Here is a 21,328-nt window from a genome sequence, read left to right as displayed (position 1 = left end):
TTGCAGTTTAATATGACAGTCAGGTGTAATATCTGGGTGGGGAAACTGCATGCAGGGCCATAAATGTAGGGCTGGGGTGCAGGAGGGGGTTCAGTGTACAGGAAGGGGCTCAGGAGGGGTTCAGAGGGGGCTCAGGGAAGGGGGTTAGGGATGGAGGCTCCAACCCAGCACCGCTTACCTCGAGCGGCCCCAGGGTGGTAGCAGCACGCAGCAGGGCTAAGGCAGGCTCCCTGTCTGCCCTGGCCCCGTGCCAAATCCCAGGAGTGGCCAGCATGTCCAGCAGTGGCTCCTGAGGGGTGGGGCAGGGAGCTCCACCACATGCTACCTTCACCTGCTGCTACCACCCCAAAGCTCCCATTGACTGCGGATGCCCGTTCCCAGCCAATGGGAGCCGCGAGGGCCAGTGCCTGCAGGTGAGGGCAGCGCACTGAGCCCTCTGCCTCCAGGGGCCACAGGGACATGGTGCCAGCTGCGTCCAGGAATGGCGCAGGGCCAGGGCAGGGGCGCTGTGCCATGGGGCTGGCAATCCCACAGGCTGAACTGAAAGCCCTGACGGTCCAGATTCAGCACCCGGGCCATAGTTTGCCTCCCCTGCTCTAGTGTTTCTAGTCCTGACAGTTTACAAGATATTTGAGCCTAGAAGCATGAGGTATCCGTTTATTAAGACAGTCAATATTTTCTGCGTACCATGCACTAATTTAAGTACTTCAATATTTCTATAAGTCAGCTATTTTCAGTATTTGTACCTTTTCTGCAGTTCCCTCAACCAACCAAAGTGAGAGTGGCTATTGCTATGTTATTGCCATAATAACCAGTTGTTTTGACAGTTAAGGGCAGCTTCAATGGCCCAATGAAGAGAAGAAAAATCATTCATCATTAGGTCCACAATTTTTCCATCTTGATTCATTGGACCACTGCAGCTTCTTCTAAATATAGACACAGGTCTTATTTCAGTCCTGTTTTATTGCTAACACAAGTAACCCCTCAGATTTCACTTTAAGAGGGAACTAAGTAACAATACAAATGTTAGAGTTAAGTATGAATGCTATGAGAGACCGATAAAATTAGCATTGGAGAAGCATATGGAAAAATGGTTTTAGTATGTTATGCAACATGCACACTTTAAAAGAGCAGGTTATCCTGACCATCTTGCTCTTGTCCTCACTTCAATGCTGGCATTACTTTAGACATGAGAAAAATGTTTTTGCCATCTGAAAACAGGATTCCAGAAGTTTTGAAACGGGTGTGTGACAGTCTGTACTCCATATTCACCCCTTTTACAAGATTATGATCAATTTTGTGCAGGATGTTTCTTGTGAGATCATTTGAGAATGATCATTGCTGTCCTGGTAGGATGTGTACGGCAGCATTGCATGTAGTGTCGTGGAATTCTACTGTGTGATGTTGCTGGGACATGTTCCAGGTCTGTAGAGCAGTCATGGGCCAGCTCCACAGAGACGGGTGGCTGACACCTCAGTCAGGTGTCAAATGGAGTCTGGTGGACCATCGCATGGTTGAGTGGCTGTTGTTGGCAGGAAAGAAGGTGGGGGGGGGAGGGAGAAGAGAGAAATCTACATTTTGACAAAAACAGATTGGGGCTCTCAACACAGACTGTCTCCTGGACCTCAGCTTAAGATTATTCTTGAAGAAGAGAAAGAACTAAAAAGGGAGAGCAGATGCCCCAAATTCTCTCTCCCTTTCTCTCTATCCACAGCATTGACAAGACCTGAGGAAGAAGGAAGCAGCATTGGACTGGGGGACATACAGCCAGTAAGACTGAAAAATGGAGAGAGAGACCGACCTTTGCTTTGAATTCACTTTGCTTGTTAAGTTAGGCATTAGTTGCATTTTACTTTTATTTTCCTGTAACCAATTCTGACTCTTTTGCCTCCTTACTTGTAATCACTTAAAGTCTATCCTCTGTAATTATTAAACTTGTTTTATTTAAAACAGTATGTTTGGGGAACCCCATTTGAGATAACTGGATTTGTGCAGATCATTTTCTATTAATAAAATGACAGGCTTTACATGAGCATGCATTGTCCAGGAGAGAGCTGGATAATATAAGACATACACTTCTGGGGAAAGTCTGGGACTTGGAATTCCCTAGTGTTGTTCTGCAGTGTAATTCATGAGTGGCTGGCTATAGCACTCATACAACACAACTGGGAGTAACATGCTAGAGACTGTGTGTGAGCAGACCAGGAGTGGTAGCTCTCAGAGCAAAGCAATATGAAAGGCTCCCCATGTTGGAGAACTGAGTAGAGACAGCGGTTCATCAGTTCAGATTGTACCCTGGATAACTTCAGTGTGTAACATTTTTCCTTCATCTAATAGTTAGCACAACAGCACTGGGGGTGGCTCCAAAATATTTAAAAGTTGGGGGGGCATGATTCAGAAGAGCTTGAGAACCCCTGCTTTAGTATCAGATGCATTCATTTAATAGTTTGCATTTAATATCTAACCTCTCTTTTTTCCTAGTCAAGGCAGCAGGACATTTCCAACACAGCAGCTTTAGTTGAAACAATTCTGACTGATATTTTAATCCACTGCTAAAGACTTTCAATACCAATCAGTCAATTAAAATGCATGTCAATAGCTGTACACATGCCCATACTTTGTGAAAAAAGTCTTATTACATAAATGAAACCAAAGATGAAGTGCAACAAACGCAGTAGCTGACATGTACATGCACACGGCAGCATCACTTGTCATAAGATCTGAGACCTACTCCATTTTAATCCACCTTCTGACTTCTCTTCAACTTCCCACCTGCCATGTCACTTAAAAATACGCAGCAAAAAAGGCTTGGGTTATGTCATTGGAAAGCTGCAGCAGTTAGTTTACAAGTGTTTCGTAACTCATCCAACAAGGCCTGTCATGTGTCAATTTCAGCAGCTCTCACTCAAAGTCACCAAGGTTAAAGGCCAAAAAACAAACAACTGTCCCTATAGTTTGAGAAACTAGCCTTCAGGTTTGTTTTTTAAACTGGACTTTCTTTAACCAGTGTTCCTGTGTATAATTTGGTATACACAATGTGCGAGGGGAAAGCACAATCTCAATTAGCATGTGTTTTCAGTAGAGTTCTCAACTATCTTCAGCAGGTGATGTGCTAAAACCATCCTGAGAGATGTTTTTTCTGCAGCATGAACTGAAATGTTAAAAGGTTTTTTTATCTGAATTTCAGCCTTAAGAATGCTGTTTGAAAACACTGAGCTAACGGAGGTAGACTCAATACAGTGAGTCTTTAAAGTAGTTCACATTATTTCTAGCAACCTTTGTGGAAGTTTGAGACTAAAGTGAATTTAGCTATTTCCCCTGAGAGAGCTTGTAGCCTGGTTTGGTACTTTAACAAATAGATAAGAACATCATGACTACAGCTCCAAAGTAAATAATGGACTTTTTTTAAAAGTAATTTTCAGAAGTTTTAGTAGATTTTAAAAACAGATAAAAAGTTCAAATTTGTGTCATTACTATCCTTGACAGTCACCATCTAAAGTGATACCATGGCTGCAGCAGAATGGACAACTAGCCAATTGAGGACTAGTGAACTATTATACAAAATAATTTCCTCTGGTCACTAACAGACATGATAAGACACCATTTTTGTACCTTTATTAGTTTTGCTGCTTTTGTGGCTGCCCAGGACCATGAAAGGGTGCAAAGGATTCTTTGCTATGTCATTCCACATTAGAGCGCCTACAAAAGATTCCCAAATGATTTACATCTTGCCAGGGAGTTTGGGCATGTCAGGAACACATGTGGCAAGTATTTTTCCTTTCTTTGCTTCCATCTTCTAGCTTTCAAGTTGGTTACATTAATACTTAATGTAAATTCACCAAGTCAGACACTGAAGGTTTCCCCATCTTCCTACTAAGCTAAGACCTTATAATAATGGATTTAATCAAAAGAGACTTGAAATGTACTGCTTTCTAACAGCTAACTTCTAACACAAGGAAATAAGTAAACGGGTATATTTTGCATGCTTACATTTTATAAGATTTAGAAATTGCTCTTAAAGCATAATCTGAGGGATACATTTTAATGTTTAATGCATACTTCTGATATCTGGGAACAAAGATGTATGAATTTCTCCCTCACACAATAGTATTACTCTGTTTCAGGCAGGTCTTTAGTTATCCAACTACTTGTCATTAAACTGCAAGTTTCCTTTATTCAGGTATAACTGGGTAGAACAAGCAGCTGCACTTTAGACATTTTGCTGCAAGTCATGACTTGATTTTACTTCAAGTCAGCAGAGAAATGCATAGTATCTTCTGAAAGATGTGTAGAATGTGAACATTCTACCACAGTCAATAACTGCCATATACATCTGAGAATCTAAGTCAGTGACCAAATATGTAGTCTACTCTCATTTTCCCTGAAATCTTATTTGAGAACCTAACATGTTTTCTTAACCCCTTTTGCCCATGAATAAATGAAGTGACTGATTTAGTGTACAGAAGATGCTATTTTCTAGAGAAGAAAGTAAGCCTCAGTAGCTGAAACAGGGTTGAGAAGATATGCATAATGGCCTAACATACATTCCAAATGATTTTATTTATACCAACCAGAAGTTACAATGTTCAGGGCTTGGCAGCCTCTCTACATTTCCTAAAGCTGTCATTTGTTTGTGAAAGGATAGGCCTGACAAAATAGACTGGAAACATAGCTGTTTGCTGCAAACACTCCTCACATCCAAATAGGAAGATGCCACTTCCTTCACATGGAATACATTATACATAATGCTTAATGCAGATGTCTCACCACACAGATAACATCCACATACCAGTAATTCCAAGTACAATCTTGCAAACGAACTCTATGGAAGGCATCCCAAGTGATGAACAGTAATACAGGTAGGGCTTTCACAATCAAGTCAGCCTGGGGCCTCACAAGTGACTGGGAGCTCTTCCGACACACTCTCCTATATACAGTTCTGTGTTTAATCCCAGCTCCACCATTGTCTTGCTGTGTGACCTTGGATAAATCATTTAATTCCACAGAGAGGAGAGTGTTACCCCATCTGCAAAGGAGGGGTGAAACTTACCCTCTTTTGTACAATGCAGAGATTTACAGGTGACTAAGGCTACAATCTCAAGGGGTGGGTATTTTTCCATGCCACCTTAACCCAGGAAGAAACTCTGCAGCCTAGCTACCTCATGTGGGCATTTTACATATTTGATAGAAAACACAGGCTATGTAAAGCACAGAACAAAGCTTGCAGCTTTGTATCTAGTCTCACACAATGAAGTTTCGTTCTCTCCTGTTTGGGTCCCTCTCTGAACTCCCCCTCTCCCCTTTGAAATGTTTGCTTTCAGCGAGGACACTATTGTCCACGGTTCCAACAACGGTTACTCATTTCTACAGCGTCACTCCTTTCCGTACGGCGAGAGGAAGGTTCTGCTCACATCCAGGATGCCAAACACACAAGGGCTTTCAAAGCAAAGGAACCGCTTCGTGAAACGGTTTGCGGTTCTAGCCCAAACTGCTCGAGGTTTGCTGTCCCCACGGAGAGCGCAGGCAGCCCCCTTCTCCAGCCTATGTGCACGGGGCACTCTGATCCTTGCAGGTCAGGAAGCTGCGGGAGCCCCGGGCCCCCCCACACCGTCCTCCCCCTTCAGTGACTTACAGCCCCGCCGGGCCCACGACACCCCCAACCCCCCCCGCCGGTGACTTACAGCCCCGCCTCCCCCGGGCCCACGACACCCCCAACCCCCCCGCCGGTGACTTACAGCTCCGCCCCCCCCCCGTTCCCACCAGCCCCCCCCCGCCGGTGACTTACAGCTCCGCCCCCCCCGTTCCCACAGACCCCCCCCCACAACCCCCCCCGGCCGGTGACTTACAGCCCCCCCCCCACAGATGACTTACAGCCCCGCCCCCACAGCCCCCCCGGTGACTTACAGCCCCCCCCCACAGATGACTTACAGCCCCGTTCCCACAGACCCTCCCCCCCCCCACGCCGGTGACTTACAGCCCCGCCCCCCCCCGTTCCCACAGACCCCCCCCCCGCGCCGGTGACTTAAAGCCCCGGGACACCGCCGTTGGAGCTCCCCACGGGGGCACAGACCCCCCCCCCCCCACACACACACACACCTTGCCGGGCCTGGGGGGAGAGAACACCGGCTTCCTCCCCCCTTATTTGTTGCCCGTCCCGCCAAGAAGCTCCGAGCGCCCCAGCTCAGCCGGCCTGGGCGAGCCCGGCCCGCGCGTGTCTGTGACGCTGAGAGCGGGAGGTGGCGCAACCGTCCCGGGAAGGACGTGGCGCCGTTCGCAGCCGCCCCCCTCCCGGCAGCCCGAAGGAGAGGCCGGGCCCGGGCCCGGGCCCCTCCCCCGTTACCTGCGGACGGAGCGGGACTGGAGCTGGAGGCTTCGCTACAGGCCGGCCGGGGAATGGAAAGACCTCACGCAACGGCGTGCTCACCCGCCGGCTACATATATCCGGCGCGCAACCTAACCCCGCCGCCACCCGCCAGCCAATCGCTGAGCGCCGCACTTCCCTGCTCGGACGCCGTTTGGCCAGTGCTGCGAAAAAAGGGCGGTGCTTGATGAGTGGCAATCACCTCACCCTATTCCACTGCCTTGTGGCAGGCGGCCGTTAATGTGAGCGACGTAAGGACCAGCCAACAGACGTTGTAGTTTCAGCCATTGAGGCGGGACAAAGCTCAACTGACTCCCCCGCTGGCCAATGAGGCGACGCACCTCTCGCTATTAGGTGAGAGTTGGAGGAGGCGGGGACTCAGAAGCCCTAGTAGCGTGGTTGAGCCGTACAGCGGCGTCCTTGAAATCTAGCAAGGTAAACCCCGTTTTAGATAGGGGCGGCACTCAATCCGGCACTGAGAGCGATAACCAATTAGAGAGCATTCATGGGCGTGACTGACAGGCCAGAGACTAGAGCCTCTTAAAGGGAAACGCACCACTAAGAAAGGGGCTGCCCTTCCCCAGCCAGCAGACAGCGCCCCCCCTGCTGGAGCGAAGGGCCGCCTGCTCCCCATCCCACCCCAGGCTGCTGCAAGCCCACTGAGCCCGCCCTGGCTATCCCAGCCTGCAGCACCAGGGCCCAGGCCTCCCCCAGCCTCCTGGGCCCCAGCAGCAGCCCAGGCCTGTGGCCCCTGCCCCCTTGGCTCCATGGGGCCCTCTACACAGCCAGGGATCTGCACAGACCCCAGCACGCTGAGAACCCACTGAACCCACCACGGCCAGCCTCCGGACCCCTGCACGGCCAGCCTCCCGCTGGGCCCCGGCCTCCAGATCCCTGCACGGCCCAGTCACCCGCTGAACCTGCCTCGCTCAGCCTCCAGACCCCTGCACGGCCAGCCTCCCGCTGGGCCCCGGCCTCCAGATCCCTGCACGGCCCAGTCACCCGCTGAACCTGCCTCGCTCAGCCTCCAGACCCCTGCACGGCCAGCCTCCCGCTGGGCCCCAGCCTCCCGCAGCCTCCAGACCCCTGCACAGCCCAGTCACCCACTGAACCCACCACGTCCACCCTCCGGACCCCTGCACGGCCAGCCTCCCGCTGGGCCCCGGCCTCCAGACCCCTGCACGGCCCAGTCACCCACTGAACCCACCACGTCCACCCTCCGGACCCCTGCACGGCCAGCCTCCCGCTGGGCCCCGGCCTCCAGACCCCTGCACGGCCCAGTCACCCACTGAACCTGCCTCACTCAGCCTCCGGACCCCTGCACAGCCAGCCTCCTGCTGGGCCCCGGCCTCCGTCAGCCTCCAGATCCCTGCACGGCCCAGTCACCCGCTGAACCTGCCTCACTCAGCCTGCCTCGCTCAGCCTCCGAACCCCTGCACGGCCCAGTCACCTGCTGGGCCCAGGCCTCGCACGGTCTCCATACCACAGTATGGCCCACACAGGTGTTGCCACCTGTCTTCATCTAGGCACATGTGCTGCACTGATCATCATGGTATCTCAGTGCTTTTTCCCACCATCCCAATCTCCCTGGAAGAGTCCTAATGCTGCTCCACTTTGTGCAAAGCACTAAGCCGTCTCCATTCCCATTTATCTCCTTGGGGCTGCCACAACGTGTAATTCAGTATCAAGGTTCAGTAGTGCCATCACCCTTGGGGCTGATACTGCATCCTCTAAAACATTCTTTCACAATTTCTTACCAAAATAAACAGAGAAATCAATCCACCTAAACTTGCTCTTAGACTTTTGATAAGAAACAAGTCACCAAAATGAGCCGGAGGTTGAGGTTTTTTGCATTGCCTTTTCAGTTCTCTACCCTAAAAATATCACTGTCCAAGTGGAAAGAGATGCCCAGTTACTGATCCATCACATAAAATCCAGGTCGCATTGCATTTCATCACTTGAAAGGATTAAAGAGCCCCATAAGGTAACAGCAGCTTTCATACCACATCCCCACTTTACCAAAGTAAAAGCCGTCAGTGCTTGAGGTCAGTTTCCTAAAGCACATGTTTGTTTTTGCTGTATCTCAGCAAGTCTCTGGAGGTGGCGGACAGGGGGCGGACAATTGAATTGAATCTTCTTCCAAAGGGCCAAAATTTCCCTTCACCTACATCCTGTGCAAACCCAGCTAAATCAAAAGTGTTGTCAGAGCAAGGATAACATTTGACCCTATAGCAGGGACTTAAAAGACTGCCCTCTAGGGGAACAAGAGGCATTAAGAAGCCCTTGTGTAAGCCTCTTCCCCTCTTCTCCTGTATGGAGATTTACAGCTGGCATTATGCCATCCTCAGCATTAATATTCCCCCCCCTTTTTTTTTTGTTGCTATTTATATCCTGAACCACATTGCAAGCTGCCAGCTCATAAATCAGTAGCAAGGCCTTTGCAGAGTTTAATACAAGCCAAGGGACAGCCGTGTAAAAGAACCCCTCTCCCAGCCTCACAGCTGGGACACTTGTGATACAGATTCAGAGAGGCACACGGCACAGTGCAGCGGCGTGGTCCCACAAATAACCCCATTTCTTATCAAAACAATCCCATTTTACAGCAGTGAAACAAGACGACATTTCCATGTGCAGTGAAATGGCATCCGCCCTGACCCCTGTGCTACTGGGCCTCAAGGCTGGTATCATCTTCCACCCTGCCTCCCTTGAGGTGGGCCCATGTCCAGCTAACTCAGTGACAGTCATGACTGGCAACTGGAACCTGCTGTTAAGCTTGATTCAAAGAACAATTGCTCTAAGAAGCAACTTAGCTTGCTCTGGCCAAGGGCCTGCAGGAGACGCTCCCCATTCAGATTATTTCTCCAACTGAAGCTTGGTGTTCTTACAAGGGAGGGGTGAGCCAGGCACACAGTGGTCAGTTGCTGTCTGTAACTCCCTCCTACACAGTGCACTTCCCGTCTTGTGCCACACAGCCTGCCAACGCAGCCCATTCCTGACCTGCAGCAGGCCTGCTATTCCAGTCCTCAGCTCCCCATGCACGGCTCAGCCCGTTCATCTAATCCAACCTGCCACGCCCCTTTCTAGTCCAGTCCTGGGCTCCTCAGAAAGCTCGACCAATGCATCAAAATCCTAATCTGTCACACTTTCAGCACCGATTATCCTGGAATCTCTACACCGCTGCCCATGCCTCTCAGTCCCACTGTGCAGCACCTCCTTCACATCACACCCTACTCTCAAATTTACAAAGCAGATTTCTTCCACTCCATTTCTTCAAAAGATTAGTTTAATGCAGTGCATTGGGATGGGGGCCAAAGACAGGATCCACTGGCTCACTAGCCAAAGCTTGGGAGATACTTGCAATTCCAGTGTTCCCAGCTGGATTTTTGTCTGTCATTTCACCCGACCTATTCTAAAGCAGAAAAACTAGAGCACCTATCAGGCTTTCACTCAATGCTCTACTCCATGCTGGTCAGGGTTCTCCTGCTCCTGTACAGTTTAATAACCTCTTACAACTCATAGGCTGTAGGGTGATTTCCTGAAGCAACCAGCCAAGCCAGCTCCCTCCAGCCCATTAGGCATCTAATCCTCACTTATCTCCCCACCAGCAAAACCTTCTCCCAAACACCAACACCCTTTTTATTCCAGTGCTGAGGACTACCACTTTAATCTCCAGGGTGCATGTGGCTCTGTACTAAGGATGGTGGAATTCCCCAACAGCTGTTAAGTATCCACTATTGATTCAGAACTTTTCCAATTGTTTCACCAACTTCTTTCTTTAACACCCCCACCCTCCTTTTAAATCTCTTTTCTTTTAGCAGGTAATTCTATTGCTCTCTCTCACACACATTCTTATGGAGCAGTTTGTCCAGCAAGGTCAGCTGGGAGAAAGTCTCCTTTCCCCAAACCCAATCAGATTCTCAGTATCTGCACTTGACATCAGCTTTAATCCATTTCCTAATTAGGAGTGAAAACTCTTTCATTATTAAAAAAAAAAAATTCACCCTTCATCCTAAATTGTTCAAAACCTGATTTACTGCCACAGTCACAGCTCTGTAGAAAAGGGAGGACAAATGTAAGTGTGTGGGGTTACATTTGGGTCTCACCTATGCTAGAGAAATTTACCAGCCTAAACGCCATTGGGTCCTCCACAAAAGTGCTCCAAATAGCGCACATGCATCATGACAAATATAGCTTGGATTAAATCTGCTTTCACCGGGTCTAAATGCAAGGCGGCTCACTCTAAACCAGTTTAATCCCAGCATGAACAGAGAACTCCAGTCCTCCCACAATTACCTTTTCTCTCTCAGTAGCAAATAACTTCTGATCTCAATCCTTAACCTGCACTTTTTCATTTGTCCTCCCTACTCAGTTAACCTCCCTGTAGAGTTTCTGGCTACTGCCCTCTGTTGCAGTGGTGGCATTGCAAAATCTCCCAGAATCCACCTCTTCTAGAAGCCACGCCAGGAACAGGAACTGTGGGATAGATACGCAGAAGTCACCGCAACTTGGAATGGTTTAGAACAGTGTTAGTGTGGGTGGGCAGGGTCGAGGCACAATTCTGCGTGACTTGTGTGAATGCAGAAGGCCAGCTAGCTGCACTTAAACTGGTTCCTGGTCAGAGAGTCCCTTAGGAGCAGTTCTATTCTCTGGTGTAGACACAGCTTTTGTGTAACAAATGGTGGGTCAACTCTGCCCTGAGCCTGCACACAACCTGGGAACAGAAAGGTGCTGTGTGACAGCAATGTCCGGTGGCCGGATGCTTAGGGGAGTGCCAGTTGGATGGTCACTCCCCTTGAACTAACTTGGCAGAGTATAGCCTGTGAGGCTGGCACCGTTTGGGTGCGGGGCAGTACTCCTGGTAAGTCCATGATGCATATTAGCAATTATTGGGCCCCCTTAGCGTGATGGGAACATAGTGACATGCCTGTGATGGGCCTTCCCCAAGTTTCTTGGCTGTTCCAACCCAAAAAGTAACAATCACTTTAAAATAAATAAATAACAACACCTCCCTTTAAGTGAACTGCAGGGCTCCAAACCTCAGGGGCTCTCCATCTTCTGTATGGCCTGCCTGGGCACAGGGGCGGCTCTAGAAAGTAGGCTGCCCCAAGCAGCGTGGTGCGCTGCGCCGCCCTTCCCCGGTCCCGCGGCGGGTCCCCTCTTCCCGCGGCTCCAGTTGAGCTCCCGCCGGCATGCCTGCGGCAGGTCCACCGGAGCCCGGGACGAGCGGACCTGCCGCAGGCATGACTGCGGCGGGTGCCGTGGTTCCGCGGCTCCGGTGGACCTGCCGCAGGCATGCCGGCGGGAGCTCAACCGGAGCCAAATGCCGCCCCCGCGGGAAAGGGCCGCCCCACGCGCCTGCTTGGCGCGCTGGGGTCTAGAGCCGCCCCTGCCTGGGCAGGACCCATCTATTCTTCTCTGTGTGACAGGTCCCCCTTCCTATGCTCAGCCACAGAAGCTATGGGTCTGTTAGAGCCCCACGTAGGGCGGCTCTGTAGCTCTCCCAGCCCATGCTTTCAGCTTGAGGCCCCCAGTTCAATCCCCAGGGCATCAGCCAAGAAGGCAGCTGTCACGCTTTCCCTGTCGTGGGGCCCACAGCTTTGGCACAGCCTAAAACGCTGGGGGGATGCTCCTGAGACACCCCCTAAAAGCCTGGGGTCAAGTAGGGATGGCTTGAGTGTCACTGGGCTACTGTGCAGGGGGCTCATACTGAGCAATCAGCCTCTGCCTGTGGGGTTCAGCCAGGGGGCATCATTACAGGGGAAAAACAGAGGGGGGGATTGTGTCACCCCAGAAAGCTCCACAGGGGATTGTATTGATCCTACAAGGGGGGGATAATGGAGCATAGAGCTCTGGGGAGGGGAGGCCAAGCCAGGCCTGGGGTCCCTCGTCCCCCTTGCCTCCCAGCCAGTGACCCCGCTTGGCAAGCCCCGGAGCTCTCCGGCAGAGCGGGGCGGCCGGTGCAGGAGCCCGGCGGGGCGGCGCCAGCTGCAGGGCCGGGGCCGGGAGCCGAGCGAGCACCGCGCCCCCCCGCGGCCCAGAGGGAGGCGTGCACGGGCCGGGAGCAGCCTGCCCCCGGGGAAGGAGGCGGCGGCGCTGGCGCTGGGCAGGGCGCGGCGCTGCACGTACCGGCGGCCTGGGCCTCAGTCCGCGCGGAGCCGGGAGAGGAGCAGCATCGCCCGCCGCTGCCATGCCGGTGGGTGCGCCGGCCGCTCTCGCTGCTGCAGGCCCGGAGCTGGGGCGCGAACCCCGGCGGGGCCAGCGGCTGCTCGTGGGGGTGCAGCTGGGACGGGCCCCCCCCCCGCCCTTCCCCGGGTCCCCGTTGCCGGAGGGGTGGCGCAGCCCCCCAGCCCCCGGGCCCTTTCCGGCCTGGATTCCCACTGGCCGCGGAGGGGCCTGATCCGAATTCGCCCGAAGCCTGCCGGGGTTCGTCCCGCTTGGGGGGTTGGTCCGGATACGGAGTTCAGAGGCGGCTCCAGGCTTCCCCCAAGCCTGGGTGGGCCCGGGCCAGTGAATGCTGTGCCCTGCAGGGACCAGGGGCTATCGGTTCAGGCTGGGCCTTTGCCTGAAAACCTGATAATTTGTTACTAGTAGCTACCGTGGGGACACGCCCGGGCCTCTGGGGCTGGGGGGCCTATGGGAGATAGTCATCAGCACCGGTTAATGGCACCTGGTTTTCTTACTCGTGGGGGACCCTTATCCTCACGCTTGGGAGAAGCCAAACCTCCACAAAACTAGCTCGTTCTCCTCCAAACCAACCCTCGCCGTTCTCTTCTGCTGCAGAGGCTAGGAAATGCTTGAGGGTATTGAGACCCCTGCTTGTCATTGCGCTGAGCAATGTTCTCATCGGTTCCTTCTGCTCCCCGTCTGCCTGTATCATGTCTTCTCTGTTTGGCTTGCAAAGATTGCAAGTTCCTCAGGGCAGGGACTGTGTTTGTACAACACCTGGCCCGATGGAGGGCTTGGTCCATGACGCCCCTTATTTATACCTCTTGCCGCCATGCAGATGTTTGCACCCAGTTTAACAGAAGGGGAGGGATTTTCCAAAGTTTTTCATTTGGGGAAAATTCTCTCAAAATCAAACTAACCTTAATGAATTTTTAAAATGTCAACGAGAACAAAAATTGTTGTTGTCTTTCTGGATGAAAACTTTCCCTTGGAGCCTTGGGAACTCAAACACCGTGGGAGGGGGACAGAAACTGACTAAGGGCTTGACTGTACTTAAAACGCTATGGCTGCAGCGCTTCAGTGTGAACACCACCCACACCGAAGGGAAAGGTTCTCCCATCAGCATAGCGAATCCACCTCTTCAAGAGGCAGCAGCTAAGTTGGCGGAAGAAATCTTCTGTTGACCTAGCGCTGTCCACACAGGACGTAGGTCGGCTTAACTATGTCGCTCACGGGGTGGGAATTTTTCACACCCCTGAGTGATGTAACTGGGTCAACCTAATTTTCTAGAGTCAAGGAACCCATGGCCTTGAAGCAGCAGTAAAATGAAGCCGATTGGTTTTATTATCTGAACAGCGAACATACAGCGTTAGTGCGAAAAAAGAAACGTAGGATTCTTTCGGTTGTAATAACTGAATATGTTCATTAATAACACAGGCAAATATATTGTATGTTACTGATAGAGTATCTCTGAGTAGCAGCTAGGATCATAATTAAAAATATTTGGTTTTTTTTAACAATGTGCCAGTCATGTCCCTTAAATCATGTTTTCAAGGTACAGTAGTATTGTTTGTATTGCAGTGGGGTGTATAGGTGCCACAGCTATGGACTAGGATCCTATTACACTAGGCCAGCATAACAAAAAGAAAGCCCCTGCCTCAGAGAGCGAAGAGTCTAAGAGAACACAGCAGGGGAATTCAGACAGGTTGTGAAGCACAAGGAAGCAATGAGATCAAGTAACTAGATATGCTGGAGTTTGCAGAAAGCTTGGTTTTATGCCAGAATATGTTTGCAGTGTTTGGATTACGATCCGTGCCTGGTAGGATTGGAGTGAGAGCACTTTTTGTATGTGACGTTATGAGGGTTTCAAACTCAGGTCTCCAGAGGTCCCAGGCCAGTGTATTGAGATCATTGCTGACAAAGCAAGAAGGGCTCCTGGTTGTCTCCAATCTGTTCTCTTCCTTATTTCAGAAGCACGAGTTCTCTGTCGACATGACCTGCGAAGGGTGCTCCAACGCGGTCACGCGCGTTCTCAACAAGCTGGGAGGTGAGTGGCACTGCTCTGAGCCAGGTGGAGAATTGCACAGGGATCAGCAAACAGCTTTCACGGATGTGGGAGTTTCCATACTAGCCTTCAGGAACCAACGGCTCCTATGGCAGTGAAATGGAAACTGCAGTCAAGTGCCCCAACTCAGACTGGCCCCTGCCTCCAGCTAATGATTGGCACACGGCAGCCCTTGCGTCAGAAGAACCATTTTGGCCCAAACACCAAGAGTTTGTGTTGTTATCATTGTGTCTGGGACATTAACCGGCCAATTGCAACGTCCAGTACATATGGATAGTGGCTGCTATTCGCAGAGGCATCTTTCCTTCCCCGTATCTCCGTGGTCACAACTGTTGCTTGCCTAGCACTGTGTGTGGAGTTAACACGAGCATCATTGGGGTCACTGTGTCCTGGCAAAGTCACCCGTGGCTGGGGGTAGTTCTCAATCCCCACGTGGGAGGGAAGGCCTCGTTATGCTGACTCCTCCTTTGGTAAGAGACAGTGCAGCCCCCCAGGAGAGGAGTATTGCTTTGGACTGGCCCGCCGTGGCGTTTGTCCTGGAAGCTCTGGCATGCCAGACGATGCCTTCTCTGTTGGCAGGTGACATAGCCAGCACAAGCCCCTGGCAAGGCAAAGTGTGGATTGTCTGGCCTGGATGAAGGGCCATGAAATCCTGGCCCTGCTGAACCCCAGGGGAGTTTTGCCGTTGACTTTAATAGAGCTGGGATTTCACCCTGTATGTTCTAAATTACTTCCCTAAAGAACTGGGTCCTCACTTAGAGCCGTCACCTGCTCCCCTCTCTGCAAAACCGGCTCCTGCTTTTGTTCCTAGCGTTCGGTTTGCTCTTCGCCATGTGTGGCACCATTTCAGGACTGGGTCTGGGGAATGTTCAGGCTACTCTTGCTGCCACCTGAACACCTTGGGGCTGGCACCTCTGGCCCAGTTGGGGCCCTTCTGTCACTGATCCGTTGCATTCCTGGCAGCAGACAAGAGTCTGCCAGGTGATCTTCTGCTGAGGGAAACTTGCCTGGGCAAAGCAGCATTTCTGGGCAGCCAGGAGAAGGGGCATGAAGCAGGGGCATGCAGTGGCATGAATGCTGCACCTGTAAGAGACAGCGAGGGTCAGAGCCCCTGCAGGGGGCTTAGGCAGCTTCCTTCTGGGCATCCTTGGCAGAGAGGCGAACGACGTCCCCTTCCTTTTTAAAATCCACCCTGCCCCACCCCTTCTGGCTATTTCAGAGCCAGACCCTTCTTCCTTTGTAGTCTGAGGATGGGACCTCTCCAGCCCATTCTCGGGGCATTTGCCTGCCCAGGCCTGGGGAAAGACTCCTGGCAAAGAGAAGCAGAAAGGACTTTGGCCGACATTGCAGTCGGCTTAGCACGGTGTTGCCCAACCAGGCTCACAGAGGAGCAGTTGGGGGCTGGAGGGTTGCCTGTTCCAAACTCAGTCCTGCCCTCCCCCTGCGGATGAGCCGGGGGTCAAGCCGCTCCTCGAAAGCCCCCCACCCCGTTCCTGTGGGAGCCCCTGCTGCAGCTGGTTAGTCAGTAACTAATTATCGATCTGCAGTGGCAAGATGTCTAACTGGACTCTGTGCCCATTGCTGAGGCGGGGGAGGAAAGTTGCTCAGAGCTCTCTTGTAACTGCAGGAAGTTGCAGTCACCAGACTGCAGCAGTTTCTATTCTCCTTTCAGTGCAAGGCCTCCTCCAAAACCCACTGACATCCCTGGGAGTCTTTCCACTGACTCCGCTGGGCTTTGGCCCAGGCCCTGAGAGCAGAAGGAGCAGAGGCCTGGTGCATCCAGCGTACTCCTCCCTGTGCGCTGCTGCTATAGGGAGAGCTGTTGTGATTCCCCTGCGGGATATTGCCAGCCTCAGAACAAGCACAGGGAGCCAATCACTGCAGTGGCTATGGAGAAAGAGGCCGACCTTTCCAGCCACTGATCAAGGAGCCTGCACTTTCCCGTCCAGCTGCTTTTACCACCTCTGCCAAACGACAGCCCCCAGCTGCCATCTGTGTTACTCACCCCGGGCCGACTCCACTCCTCTGTATGTTGGCAGCTGCCTTCCCTACCCAGTAGAGGAGCGACTCCTCCTGGAAAGCCCAGCTTTGTTCAGCTTGACTGAGAGTGCGTTAGCCCAAGTTTCAGCTGGAGAGCCAAGATCACCAGGGGAATGCCCGGCCCTCCAATTGGCCTGCTGGAGCTGAACTTTTATTTATTATAGACTTCAGCAATAAAATATATTGAAGCTGGTGTCTGCTGAGCTGTATTTACCAAGAAAGCCACGCTGGGGTTCCCAGATAACCAGATGGCCGCTCCCCAGTAACATGGCAGGTGGAACAATAACTGACAGGGCAAAGAAACCTCAGAGCACTCTGAATGAATGCAAATGCACTCCGCGCTGGTGGCTCATGCCAGTTCTGGTTTCACATGGATGTCTCTCCCTCCCTCACCCTGTGTGGCCCTGCTGCATCAGGAAGCGATCAGGAAAATGCCATTTCCCAGCAGGCTGGAAGTGCTAGCACTGAATCAGTCCAGCCTTGCTGCTTAGCCTCTCGTTGGAGTCACTGCGTGCTGCTCTGGAGGCCATAGACTGTGCTGCCCTTGGAAGGAAAGGGCCAGGCGGGAGGCAGCAGGCAAGCTCTGAAGTGGATGGGTCACAGTAATACTTTTGTCTGGTGGTGGTGGTAATATGTTGACATGCCAGCAGGAGGCGCACAAAACCTGTGTTAACAGAATAGCCTTTGACTGCCCCGCTCTGTGTGATGTACTCCATGTATCCCGGGGGTAGTTTTACTAGTTAACGGTGTGCCTTGAGCTTCTGCGTTTTCAGACCCCAGCAGACAGAGGGGCCACTGGAAACTAAATTCCTGTCTCTCAGCTCAATCCTGAATCCCTGCACCCTTGGCCTGCTTCTCAGCACTTTCCTCGCCAGTCGCACTTTTAAGGATTGTCTCTTTAAACCAAGGGGGTGAGGACTTCTGATGGTTGGAGGCATGGGCTGAGAAGCTCCTGACTTGCTGTCTGACCCTGGGGAATGTCACACGAGATCCCTGGGCCTCGGTTCCCCCCTCTGTGAAAGAGGGCTAATAAGACAGGCTGTACCTTCCTCCCATGGGCTGAGGTTGTGGGGAAGAAGCCCCACAAAGCGCTCTGAGACCTGTGGAGGAAGGGGGCTAAAGAAATGCAGTAGAGGGGTATTCATGCCCTCTCCTGAGGTTGCAGTGAAGTCAAAAGGCTGAGTTAGCAGCATGAGAAGCTGCATGGTTGGGGGCCTGTACCCGTGGGGCAGGATTGGCACGTCCGAGCAGGAGCAGTGGTTGGGTGATGTCTGAGTTTGCATCAGAGCAAGGATGGGCACACACTTCCCAAGTCTTGTTTATTTTTTCAGCCTGCTCACCTGGTTCTCAGTGGGATACTCAGTGCATCAGCTCTATCCCATCCATAAGGGAGGGGAAAGAGTCGGGGGAGGGTGGCCATGGCGGGTGTGCTGGTTGGAGGCTGCATGGCTGGTTCCTCTCACATGTGGGGTATCCTTTCCCTCCCCCAGGAGTCCAGTTTGAGATCGACCTGCCCAACAAGAAGGTGTGCATCGACTCGGAGCACAGCGTCGACACCTTGCTGGCCACGCTGAAGAAAACTGGGAAGAGCGCCTCCTACCTGGGGGAGAAATAACCCCCGAGCCGATGGGTCGGAGGGTGAGGCTTTCTCCACACCCCAAAGGAGGTCAGTCTGCTGCCAAGGGGCTCTCCCTGACACAGCTAGTGGATGCAAGACACTGAGGAGGAACCCTGAGCTCACCCGCTCTGCCCAGGGTCCCATGTGACGTGATGCTGGGTCAGGGCAGCCCTGACAGTGCAGTAGCAGCAGGGTTTGGGCACGTTCCAGCGTGAAGAGCTGGGCAGCAGGCTGAGCTGTGATGCCAATGAGGTGGGACGTGGGGAGTCACGGCCAGTGTCGAGATTGGCACGTAAGGAAAGTTTGGCCGGTGCTCAGTTGTGGCACGGGAGCTAAAACCACCGTAACATCCCACTCCCCTGCCCTCCTTGCCACGAGGCACCAGCCCCCAGGGCCGGCTCCAGGCACCAGCGCAGGAAGCAGGTGCTTGGGGCGGCCAATGGAAAGGGGCGGCACGTCCGGGTCTTCGGCGGCGGGTCCCTCAGTCCCTCTCGGAGGGAAGGACCGGCCACCGAATTGCCGCCGAAGAATAAAGCAGCGTGGTAGAGCAGCCGCCCATCGCAGCTTTTTGTTTTGTTTCTCTTCACCGCATGGGGTGGCAAAAAACCTGGAGCCGGCCCTGCCAGCCCCTTGCCCCGTCTGGGATGGGATCTCGATCTGAGGTGGAAGCATTCACAGCCAGCATGGCCGGAAGCCTACAGACTGGCCCCTGTGAATGCAGAGCTGCCGCTCCCGCAGCGGTGTGTGTGTAGGGCCGGGGCGAGGGGCGTTGAAGAATGTCGCTGTGTCCTGGGGGAACCTAACCCAGACTTACATTTGGAAACCTGTCTGCTTCCCTCCACCATGTTGACTGGCTGCAAATATGAGTTTTGCTTCTAGCAATTGCCCCGTTGTGGTCACATCACCGTTGCTTCTTCAGCAGCCGCATGTGATCTCTGAAAGGGCGAGTTTGCGGGGTTGCGTGTCCCCGGGCTCTGCTCCAGCAGGATGTTCAGGGGAGCCAGAGGGTGGCTCCTTCCCTTTCCCACCCTGAGATGACCGAACGGTGTGTGTATAGGGGGAGGGATGAGGCTGAGAGGGGCTCTCTCCTCCCCCTGATGGTCCCTTCTGCCCTAGGATTAGACATAGCCCCTCGTTCTGAGAGACGCCCTCCTCCGTGCCAGCATGTCAGATGTGCCGGGGAATGGCCAGGGAATCTGGCATTCTCCTGAGCTGACTAGACTTTCTCCCCTGGTTAAAGGATGCCTTTTGCAGCCAGCTTTTCTGCCACTGGAGCAAGAACCGGGGAAGCCTGACTAGGCCGGATCCTTTTCCTTTGAGCCTCTTAGAAAATCCTTTGTCTATCCTTGTTACAAGGAACCTCTTAGATAAGTGTAGCTGGAGGACAGTAAATGTTTTCCTCTCTTTTCAGGTAGTTTGCTTTACATCTGACACAATGCTTCTCATACAGCGAAGTTACTTCCTGCGTATATTGCACACAGCAAGAAGGGAGAGGATTTTTTCTTTAAAATGAGGATACTAGTTGTGAAACCACATGCACTGGCTGGGGGTCCTGCGGGGAGTTAATACCTGGAACTCTTCAGTTCCTATTTTGAAATTGACTAGATGTCAGGTTGCTGAGTTTCCTTTAAGGTTTAACCAGCAGGGGGCACCCCAGTATAACTCCCCTCCCCACTGTCCTTGTTTTTGCAGGAGCGCTAACATGATGGCTTCAGTGAGAAGATGGCCTGTGTACAGATCTGTTGACACCCTCTGTCATTTGACCCTGGCTACCCTGCCAGATGTTGAAAAGAAGAAGGCTGGGAGGAGGAAGGACCCTCAGAGTAAAGGACCATGATCTAGTTTGTAAAACTCCCCTCTTGAAATGGAGAGTTCAGGTGCGCTCTCCCTCTCTGGCCTTGCAGTAAATGAAGGAGCCGCTTCTCTTTTCAAATACATGTTCTGGTGCCTGGTGTTTTCTTCAGCCGGGAGAGGTGGCTGATGCACAAGTAGGGCTCTTAGAAATAGGAGACTGCTTGTTACTTAGGAGAGGATCTCCAGGGAACTTGCACTGAGCCTTGTGTGCTGGCTACAGTCGGCTTGAGATAATGTCTCTGGAGAGCTGAGTTCAAATGCTGATGAGGTGATAAGTCGGTGTCTCCGTGGACCTTTGTTATAGTCAGACTTTGCAGCGGGGGGGCTCGAAATGTGGAAGATGCACAACATTTGCTGAGTGGATCCTTTTTAACAGTTTCATTTTCCCCCTATCCCAAGGGACCAGTTATATTACAGTAGCACCTAGTGATCCCAGCTGAGATCAGGGCCCGGTGCTGAACAGATACGTGCTTAGAGACAGACCCTGTACTCAAGGTCACACTGCAAGTCAGTGACCGAGACTGGAATAGAACCCAGGTCTCCTGGCTGCTAGTCCAGTGTCCCGTTTACTAGCCCATGCTGCTGCTTAACCCACATTAGTGTCCACCTGCTGTTTAAGTGAGATTTCCTTTGTGATTCCTGTTCCAGCACCACCTGTCTGTCCCCTCCCACTATCTGCTACCTCCTGGCTGCATTTAGTATCATTGGCAATTAGTACCTCCCTTATGCACCATCTTCCAGCTGCTGTGGCTGAGTCCTGACATCATTAGAAAGTCACCGTGACTACGATAGATCGTGGATGGTGTGTCAGTGGCTGGTCCTGTCGCACAGTGTCCCATTTTATTCATCTACATCAGTCTTCCTGGGGCAAAGGGAGTTTGTTTTAGTTCAGCTTCTCTGTGAGCATCACTGAATTAACCCTTATTATAGCTCTGACCAGCAGGGCCAGCTCCAGGCACCAGCTTATCAAGCAGGTGCTTGGGGCAGCAACTCAGGAGCAGGGCGGCACTTTCAGGTATTAGGCAGCAATTCAGCAGAGGGTCCCTCACTCCCGCTTAGAACGAAGGGCCTCCCGCTGAATTGCCGCTGATCGCGATCGCGGCTTTTTTTTTTTTTTTTGGCTGCTTGGGGTGGCAAAACCCCTGGAGCCGGCCCTGCTGACCAGCAGCAGAACCTCTAGTTAAGGCTGAGCTCTAGTTTCCATTTGAAGAGCCCCTTTTCAGAT

General features: G+C 52.3%; 2 protein-coding genes across 2 annotated transcripts in view; one reads left to right on the top strand and one right to left on the bottom strand.

The window, feature by feature from the left end:
* G3BP1 (G3BP stress granule assembly factor 1) overlaps window positions 1-6,492 on the bottom strand; it is a 34,982-nt gene extending 28,490 nt beyond the window's left edge. The window contains exon 1 of the mRNA XM_045027309.1: window positions 6,341-6,492. The gene's annotated coding sequence lies outside the window, so the exon portion shown is untranslated. The remainder of the gene's footprint in view (window positions 1-6,340) is intronic.
* Window positions 6,493-12,398: 5,906 nt separating this feature from the next.
* Window positions 12,399-20,095, top strand: ATOX1 (antioxidant 1 copper chaperone). The gene is made up of 4 exons (XM_045027310.1): window positions 12,399-12,554; window positions 14,498-14,573; window positions 18,122-18,297; window positions 19,942-20,095. The coding sequence occupies exons 1-3, from the start codon at window positions 12,549-12,551 to the stop codon at window positions 18,244-18,246; spliced, it is 207 nt and encodes a 68-aa protein (XP_044883245.1). The 5' UTR covers window positions 12,399-12,548; the 3' UTR covers window positions 18,247-18,297; window positions 19,942-20,095.
* Window positions 20,096-21,328: the final 1,233 nt, after the last annotated feature.

The sequence above is a fragment of the Mauremys mutica genome, chromosome 8 (assembly GCF_020497125.1).
Source record: "Mauremys mutica isolate MM-2020 ecotype Southern chromosome 8, ASM2049712v1, whole genome shotgun sequence".
Taxonomy (NCBI): Eukaryota; Metazoa; Chordata; order Testudines; family Geoemydidae; genus Mauremys; species Mauremys mutica.
Note: the sequence above shows the minus strand (reverse complement) of the source record. Positions and strands in the feature narration are given on the sequence as shown.